This window comes from Salvelinus alpinus, chromosome 22 (assembly GCF_045679555.1).
Source record: "Salvelinus alpinus chromosome 22, SLU_Salpinus.1, whole genome shotgun sequence".
NCBI lineage: Eukaryota > Metazoa > Chordata > Actinopteri > Salmoniformes > Salmonidae > Salvelinus > Salvelinus alpinus.
In genome coordinates this window covers 49727261-49737260 of record NC_092107.1, presented here as the reverse complement: position 1 = coordinate 49737260, position 10000 = coordinate 49727261, and the positions used below count along the sequence as shown (strand labels likewise).

Sequence of the window (10000 nt, the reverse complement as noted above, 5' to 3'; positions counted from 1 at the left end):
ATGATTCTAATGTTTGTGTGTTAATGATTCTAATGTTTGTGTGTTAATGATTCTAATGTTTGTGTGTTAATGATTCTAATGGTTGTGTGTTAATGATTCTTATGTTTGTGTGTTAATGATTCTAATGGTTGTGTGTTAATGATTCTTATGTTTGTGTGTGTTAATGATTCTAATGTTTGTGTGTAATTGATTCTAATCTTTGTGTGTGTAATTGATTCTAATGTTTGTGTGTGTTAATGATTCTGTTTGTGTGTTAATGATTCTAATGTTTGTGTGTGTTAATGATTCTAATGTTTGTGTGTAATTGATTCTAATGTTTGTGTGTGTAATTGATTCTAATGTTTGTGTGTGTTAATGATTCTGTTTGTGTGTTAATGATTCTAATGTTTGTGTGTTAATGATTCTAATGTTTGTGTGTAAATGATTCTAATGTTTGTGTGTGTTAATGATTCTAATGTTTGTGTGTTAATGATTCTAATGTTTGTGTGTGTTAATGATTCTAATGTTTGTGTGTTAATGATTCTAATGTTTGTGTGTGTTAATGATTCTAATGTTTGTGTGTTAATGATTCTAATGTTTGTGTGTTAATGATTCTAATGTTTGTGTGTTATTGATTCTAATGTGTGTTTGTTGGCAGCGTTCTAGACCTGAATGCCTTTGAGCGACAGAACAAGGCTGAGGGGCTTGGTATGGTGTCAGAGGAGGGATCAAGTGAGTATGGTGATAACACCTCACCACCAGGATAGCTCTGACACCTGCACAGCTCAATGTAACACATCCCCTCTCACTACACTGCCAGACTGTTGATGTCCACAGATGAGTTGGCTACAGCACAAACTGATCCGCTACATGGCTAGTTACAGGCTAGTTACAACACAAACTGATCTGCTACATGGCTAGTTACAGGCTAGCTACAACACAAACTGATCTGCTACATGGCTAGTTACAGGGTAGCTACAATACAAACTGATCCGCTACATGGCTAGTTACAGGCTAGTTACAACACAAACTGATCTGCTACATGGCTAGTTACAGGGTAGCTACAATACAAACTGATCTGCTACATGGCTAGTTACAGGCTAGCTACAACACAAACTGATCTGCTACATGGCTAGTTACAGGGTAGCTACAATACAAACTGATCCGCTACATGGCTAGTTACAGGCTAGTTACAACACAAACTGATCTGCTACATGGCTAGTTACAGGGTAGCTACAATACAAACTGATCTGCTACATGGCTAGTTACAGGGTAGATACAACACAAACTGATCTGCTACATGGCTAGTTACAGGCTAGTTACAACACAAACTGATCTGCTACATGGCCAGTTACAGGCTAGTTACAACACAAACTGATCTGCTACATGGCTAGTTACAGGGTAGATACAACACAAACTGATCTTCTACATGGCTAGTTACAGGCTAGTTACAACACAAACTGATCTGCTACATGGCTAGTTACAGGGTAGATACAACACAAACTGATCACCTACATGGCTAGTTACAGGCTAGTTACTGTACAAACTGATCTGCTACATGGCTAGTTACAGGGTAGATACAACACAAACTGATCTGCTACATGGCTAGTTACAGGCTAGTTACTGTACAAATTGATCTGCTACATGGCTAGTTACAGGCTAGTTACTGTACAAACTGATCTTCTACATGACTAGTTACAGGCTAGCTACAATACAAACTGATCTGCTACATGGCTAGTTACAGGCTAGTTACTGTACAAACTGATCTGCTACATGACTAGTTACAGGCTAGCTACAATACAAACTGATCTGCTACATGGCTAGTTACAGGGTAGATACAACACAAACTGATCTGCTACATGGCTAGTTACAGGGTAGCTACTCGCTGTGAATCACTATACTTTCTACTGCATACAGGTGTTTACTGCGGTTGCAGTTTGTGTTAGCGTGTATTTATTTACTGTATTTGTTGGCTGTCCTAATGTAGATAGAAACCGTATGAGATTCATAAAGGTGCTGTTGTATGAATCACTGTGCTTCAAGACGGTGTGTATAGAAACTGTACATGCATCCCTGACAACGGCTTTAATTGTTGTAGCTACTGGACTCACCTTGGCTCTCTCTTTGTCTCTCTCCTCACCACCACTCTACCCTGCCCTTTACCCTTTACATACCCCTCCTTTCCCCCATCCCACCTTTTCACGGTTCTCAGATATGAAGCTAGAACGTGGTAAATAAGACGTGTCTCTGTCTCTTTCCTTCTTTCCCCCTCTCTGTCTCTGTCTCTCTGTCTCTCTGTCTCTCTGTCTCTCTGTGTCTCTGTGTCTCTGTCTCTCTCTCTCTCTCTCTCTCTCTCTCTCTCTCTCTCTCTCTCGCTCTCGCTCACTCTCTCTCTCTCTCTCTCTCTCTCTCTCTCTCTCTCTCTCTCTCTCTCTCTGTCTCTGTCTCTGTCTCTGTCTCTGTCTCTGTCTCTGTCTCTGTCTCTGTCTCTGTCTCTCTCTCTCTCTCTCTCTCTCTCTCTCTCTCTCTCTCTCTCTCTCTCTCTCTCTCTCTCTCTCTCTCTCTCTCTCTCTCTCTCTCTCTCTCTCTCTCTCCTTCTGTCCTTTTTTTATTTTATTCAGCTCACTAGGTCTTTCTTTGTCTGTGGTGTATGTAGTTAATACGCATTTCATTTCGCACTCAAGGAGTCACTGAAAAACCCCCGAAACTTTCCGATCACTTGAGGTGGTTATTTTAGCCTGGGATAACTGCCAAAAGATTATAATTGAATTCACTAGCGTCACTTCCTCTAAGTTACCCCGGTAACGGCCATGATCCGTCCACTAGCAGGGATTGAAAAGTTTTTACTGTTTTTTTTGGGGGGTCCTTGAGTGCATTTCCTAGTACTACAGATCTACTGTAACTCTAAGACTCGTGGAACAGTGGCTGAGCAAAAAGAAGGAAGGAGAGTAATTCTTCCATTTTCTTCTTGTCCTGACAAGTTCTCTAGAGGAGATCACAGAGAACTGTTACATGGGGTTTTGACTAGAAAGGATACAGCTTTTGTCAGATTTGACTTTTCGTAGCAGGTTAGGAGATCTTACGTAGCAGGTTAGGAGATCTTACGTAGCAGGTTAGGAGATCTTACGTAGCAGGTTAGGACATCTTACGTAGCAGGTTAGGACAACTTACGTAGCAGGTTAGGACAACTTACGTAGCAGGTTAGGACATCTTACGTAGCAGGTTAGGACAACTTACGTAGCAGGTTAGGACAACTTACGTAGCAGGTTAGGACAACTTACGTAGCAGGTTAGGACATCTTACGTAGCAGGTTAGGACAACTTACGTAGCAGGTTAGGACATCTTACATAGCAGGTTAGGACATCTTACATAGCAGGTTAGGACAACTTACGTAGCAGGTTAGGACAACTTACGTAGCAGGTTAGGACAACTTACGTAGCAGGTTAGGACATCTTACGTAGCAGGTTAGGACAACTTACGTAGCAGGTTAGGACATCTTACATAGCAGGTTAGGACATCTTACATAGCAGGTTAGGACATCTTACGTAGCAGGTTAGGACAACTTACGTAGCAGGTTAGGACATCTTACATAGCAGGTTAGGACATCTTACATAGCAGGTTAGGACAACTTACGTAGCAGGTTAGGACATCTTACGTAGCAGGTTAGGACATCTTACGTAGCAGGTTAGGACAACTTACATAGCAGGTTAGGACATCTTACGTAGCAGGTTAGGACAACTTACGTAGCAGGTTAGGACATCTTACGTAGCAGGTTAGGACAACTTACGTAGCAGGTTAGGGCATCTTACGTAGCAGGTTAGGACATCTTACGTAGCAGGTTAGGACATCTTACGTAGCAGGTTAGGACAACTTACGTAGCAGGTTAGGACATCTTACGTAGCAGGTTAGGACAACTTACGTAGCAGGTTAGGACATCTTACGTAGCAGGTTAGGACAACTTACGTAGCAGGTTAGGAAAGTGAACCTAGAAGGTTAGGAGAATGAGGTTAAGGTTAGGAAAAGGGTTACGGTTAGCTAAAGTGCAAAAAACAAAATCAACATTGAATGTCAATTTGACAAAATCCATATCCTTTCTAGCCATGAGTCTCTTACTGTACTGATGTGTCTCATCAAACCTGAAATGAACTGCTACCTTAGTAGGGAGTCGACAAAGCCCCGTTTCCTAAGACATTTTGCCTTTTTACATCATTTAAACATCCCCCTCAAATACTGAGAGTCTTCCATTGTCCCAAGTTCCCCACCTTGTCATCTTTCTCCCTATCCCTACCAAGACATTACCAAAAGGTGTTCTCTGGACAGAAGGTTGACATTCATCACATCTGAACTTTTTCACATTCTTGTGCTTTTTTCCCACTTATTTTCACTTTCCCCTATTGTGTAATTAAAGACCGCTTTTATGTGATAGAAAATATCACAAGATGCTACTTTAACATTCATTGAATGAGCTTAAAGGGATACTTTGAGATTTTGGAAATGAAGCCCTTTTATGTTCTTCCCCCAGTGTCAGATGAACTCGTAGATACCATTTTTATGTCTCTGTGTCCAGTATGAGGGAATTTAGAGGTAACATGCTAGCACATATTCACGGGTGGCGCAGCGGTCCAAGGAAATGCATCTCAGTGCTAGAGGCGTCATTACAGATCCTGGTTTGATCCCAGGGTGCATCACAACCGGCCGTGATCGGGAGTCCCATCGGGCGGCGTACAATGGGCCAGCGTCGTCCGGGTTACGGAAGGGTTTGGCCGCGGCAGGTCGTCATAACAATATGTTCTTAACTGACTTGCCTAGTTAAATAAAGGTTAAATAACAAAAGTACCTCCGATTATTGCGCTAACGCTAGTTAGCATTGGCTGGCGTAAGAACCTCTAACTTCCTTCATACCGGACACAGAGACATAAAAATTATAATAACTAAATTATAGTTATTGTCACGATCGTTTGTTGAATAAATGGTCCAAGGTGCAGCGTGCTTAGAGTTCCACATCTTTAATAATGAAACTCATAAAAAACAATAAAGGATAAACGATACGTGAAGCAAATGCAGTGCTCACAGGCACTACACAAAAACAAGATCACACAAACTAAGGTTGAAAAAAGGCTGCCTAAGTATGATCCCCAATCAGAGACAACGATAGACAGCTGCCTCTGATTGGGAACCATACCCGGCCAACAAAGAAATAGAAAACATAGATTTCCCACCCTAGTCACACCCTGACCTAACCAAATAGAGAATTAAAAGGATCTCTATGGTCAGGGCGTGACAGTTATCCACCAGTTTGTCTGACTGGGGAAGTAGATACAGGGCCTCGTTGCCAAAATCCACGGTATTCCTTTAAGAGAAAAATGGTGCCAATCACTTGTCTGGGTTCAGACTTGCTATGTGTTATAATTCCAAAACTTCTAGGTGTGTTCGTCTGACTTCTAAATGATCATTTTAACCAGGTTTTTTTGAGGCTATCTAAGTGTCACATAATCTGTCACAGGATCTCAGTATGTATACACCTGTTCTGAAAGGCCGCAGAGTCTGCAACACCACTAAGTAAGGGGTAACCACCAAGCAAGCGGCACCATGAAGACCAAGGAGCTCTCCAAACAGGTCAGGGACAAAGTTGTGGAGAAGTACAGATCAGGGTTGGGTTATAAAAAATATCACAAACTTTGAACATCCCACGGAGCACCATTAAATCCATTATTAAAATATGGAAAGAATATGGCTCCACAACAAACCTACCAAGAGAGGGCTGCCCACCAAAACTCACAGACAGGGCAAGGAGGGCATTAATCAGAGAGGCAACAAGCGACCAAAGATAACCTTGAAGGAGCTGCAAAGCTCCACAGCAGAGATTGGAGTATCTGTCCATAGTACCACTTTAAGCAGTACACTCCACTGAGCTGGACATTACGGAAGAGTGGCCAGAAAAAGCCATTGCTTAAAGAAAAAAATAAGCAAACACGTTTGGTGTTCGCCAAAAGGCATGTGGGAAACCCCCCAAACATATGGAAAAAAATTGACCTTTTTGGCCATCAAGGAAAACGCTATGTCTGGCGCAAACCCAACACCTCTCATCACCCCGAGAACACCATCCCCACAGTGAAGCATGGTGGTGGCAACATCATGCTGTGGGAAAGTTTTTCATCGGCAGGGACTGGGAAACTAGTCAGAATTGAAGAAATTATGGATGTCGCTAAATTACAGGGAAATTCTTGAGGGAAACCTGTTTCAGTCTTCCAAAGGTTTGAGACTGGAACAGAGGTTCACCTTCCAGCAGGACAATGACCGTAATTTTTTATTTATTTTACCTTTATTTAACTAGGCAAGTCAGTTAAGAACAAATTCTTATTTTCAATGACGGCCTAGGAACAGTGGGTTAACTGCCTTGTCAGCTCGGGGATTCGAGCCGCTAAAGCAACACTCGAGTGGTTTAAGGGGAAACATTTAAATGTCTTGGAATGGCCTAGTCAAAGCCCAGACCTCAATCCAATTGAGAATCTGTGGTATGACTTAAAGATTGCTGTACATCAGCAGAAACCATCCAACTTGAAGGAGCTGGAGCAGTTTTGCCTTAAAGAATGGGCAAAAATCCCAGTGGCTAGATGTGCCAAGCTTATAGCGACATACCCAAAGAGACTTGCAGCTGTAATTGCTGCAAAAGGTGGCTCTACAAAGTATTGACTTTGGGGGAGGGGGGTAGTTATGCATCTGTTTTTTTGTCTTATTTCTCGTTTGTTTCACAATAAAAAATATGTTGCATCTTCAAAGTGGTAGGCATGTTGTGTAAATCAAATGATACAAACCCCCCTAAAAATACATTTTAATTCCAGGTTGTAAGGCAACAAAATACGAAAAATGCCAAGGGGGGTGAATACTTTCGCAAGCCACTGTACGCCCTGCTTCTGTCTCCAGTACATGTGATTTGGTTCCCTTGTTTTTCCACCACACAACAACACACACACTCACTGGAGTTTGTAGAGTTCAGTAGATCTGTAGTTGCATGACTTGTGTGACTTTGTGTTTGATATAGAGAGATATTCTCTCCGATTTGTCCTCTGTATTTCTGTGCTCCCTGTGTTGTCTGTCTCTGTCACAGAAGATGATGTTGTCCTCTGTGAACACTCTATCATTGTCACCTCATTTCCTGTCCTCTCCACTGACGTGACCATTTCAATGTCACATCATTTCCTGTCCTCTCCACTGTCGCGACCATTTCAATGTCACCTCATTTCCTGTCCTCTCCACTGTCGTGACCATTTCAATGTCACCTCATTCCCTGTCCTCTCCACTGTCGTGACCATTTCAATGTCACATCATTCTCTGTCCTCTCCACTGTCGTGACCATTTCAATGTCACCTCATTCCCTGTCCTCTCCACTGTCGTGACCATTTCAATGTCACATCATTCTCTGTCCTCTCCACTGTCGCGACCATTTCAATGTCACCTCATTCTCTGTCCTCTCCACTGTCGTGACCATTTCAATGTCACATCATTCCCTGTCCTCTCCACTGTCGTGACTCTATCAATGTCACATCATTCTCTGTCCTCTCCACTGTCGTGACTCTATCAATGTCACATCATTCTCTGTCCTCTCCACTGTCGTGACTCTATCAATGTCACATCATTCTCTGTCCTCGCCACTGTCGTGACTCTATCAATGTCACATCATTCTCTGTCCTCGCCACTGTCGTGACTCTATCAATGTCACATCATTCCCTGTCCTCTCCACTGTCGTGACTCTATCAATGTCACATCATTCTCTGTCCTCTCCACTGTCGTGACTCTATCAATGTCACATCATTCCCTGTCCTCTCCACTGTCGTGACTCTATCAATGTCACATTATTGATGGTTGACCTGTGTGTGTTGAAATACCTGGTTGTTGGCCAAGTTCCTGTGTTCTCTGTATGGAGTGTGTGTGTGTGTGTGTGTGTGTGTGTGTGTGTGTGTGTGTGTGTGTGTGTGTGTGTGTGTGTGTGTGTGTGTGTGTGTGTGTGTGTGTGTGTGTGTGTGTGTGTGTGTGTGTGTGTGTGTGTGTGTGTGTGTGTGTGTGTGTGTGTGTGTGTGTGTTGAGGAGGGAGCAGATAAAATCAAAGCTGGGGTCAGTACTATAGTATTGAAGGCGGGAAGCCTCTGGCTCCTCCCCCTATATGGCTTCTCCCCCTAGCTGGCTCCTCCCTTTCCGCCTGTTTGGTCCCTCCCTTTCCCCACATATGGCTCCTCGCCCTGTCTGGCTCCTCCCTTTCCTCCTGACTGGCTCCTCCCTTTCCCCATATCTGGCTCCTCCCTTTCCCCCTGTTTGGCTCCTCCCTTTCCCCCACATATGGCTCCTCCCCCTGTATGGCACCTCCCTTTCCTCCTGACTGGCTCCTCCCTTTCCTCCTGTCTGGCTCCTACCTTTCTCTATCTGCCTATCCGCTGGCCAGTGGACAGAGACTAACGGACAATCTGTCTGAGGTCTTTGTGGTTTAGCTACTAACCTGCTAACGAGGGCAGTGATACTGTGGTTATACTTACACACACACACACACACACACACACACACACACACACACACACACACACACACACACACACACACACACACACACACACACATTGTTACCAGGCCTAATCCTTCATTTTAAACTCCTCTTATTCATCCTTGCTTTCTCAGTCAAACAACAATGGACGCTGTATTTACACACTCCAATACACTTATAAACAACAATGGACACTGTATTTACACACTCCAATACACTTATAAACAAACAACAATGGACGCTGTATTTACACACTCCAATACACTTATAAACAAACAACAATGGACGCTGTATTTACACACTCCAATACACTTATAAACAACAATGGACACTGTATTTACACACTCCAATACACTTATAAACAACAATGGACACTGTATTTACACACTCCAATACACTTAGCAACAAACAACAATGGACACTGTATTTACACACTCCAATACACTTAGCAACAAACAACAATGGACACTGTATTTACACACTCCAATACACTTATAAACAAACAACAATGGACACTGTATTTACACACTCCAATACACTTATAAACAACAATGGACACTGTATTTACACACTCCAATACACTTATAAACAAACAACAATGGACACTGTATTTACACACTCCAATACACTTAGCAACAAACAACAATGGACACTGTATTTACACACTCCAATACACTTAGCAACAAACAACAATGGACACTGTATTTACACACTCCAATACACTTAGCAACAAACAACAATAGACACTGTATTTACACACTCCAATACACTTATAAACAAACAACAATGGACACTGTATTTACACACTCCAATACACTTATCAACAAACAACAATGGACGCTGTATTTACACACTCCAATACACTTATAAACAAACAGCAATGGACACTGTATTTACACACTCCAATACACTTATAAACAAACAACAATGGACACTGTATTTACACACTCCAATACACTTAGCAACAAACAACAATGGACACTGTATTTACACACTCCAATACACTTATAAACAAACAACAATGGACGCTGTATTTACACACTCCAATACACTTATCAACAAACAACAATGGACACTGTATTTACACACTCCAATACACTTATCAACAAACAACAATGGACACTGTATTTACACACTCCAATACACTTATCAACAAACAACAATGGACACTGTATTTACACACTCCAATACACTTAGCAACAAACAACAATGGACGCTGTATTTACACACTCCAATACACTTATAAACAAACAACAATGGACACTGTATTTACACACTCCAATACACTTAGCAACAAACAACAATGGAAACTGTATTTACACACTCCAATACACTTATAAACAAACAACAATGGACACTGTATTTACACACTCCAATACACTTATCAACAAACAAAAACAACAACACTCTCATCCTATTGACCCCCTGTTGACCCCCTGTTGACCCCCTCTTGTGTTCCTGTGGCCAGATGAGAAGGTGATGGCGGAT

General features: G+C 42.2%; 1 protein-coding gene across 4 annotated transcripts in view; it reads left to right on the top strand.

The window, feature by feature from the left end:
- ryr1b (ryanodine receptor 1b (skeletal)) overlaps nucleotides 1-10000 on the top strand; it is a 275237-nt gene that overhangs the window by 209222 nt on the left and 56015 nt on the right. For 2 of the 4 annotated variants that reach the window (XM_071360276.1, XM_071360273.1), the window contains 3 exons: nucleotides 638-711; nucleotides 2192-2209; nucleotides 9981-10000. The exon at nucleotides 9981-10000 is cut by the window's right edge and continues 61 nt beyond it. In XM_071360276.1, the coding sequence (XP_071216377.1) occupies nucleotides 638-711; nucleotides 2192-2209; nucleotides 9981-10000 (112 nt within the window). The remainder of the gene's footprint in view (nucleotides 1-637; nucleotides 712-2191; nucleotides 2210-9980) is intronic. The other 2 variants (XM_071360277.1, XM_071360275.1) reach the window with 1 other exon arrangement.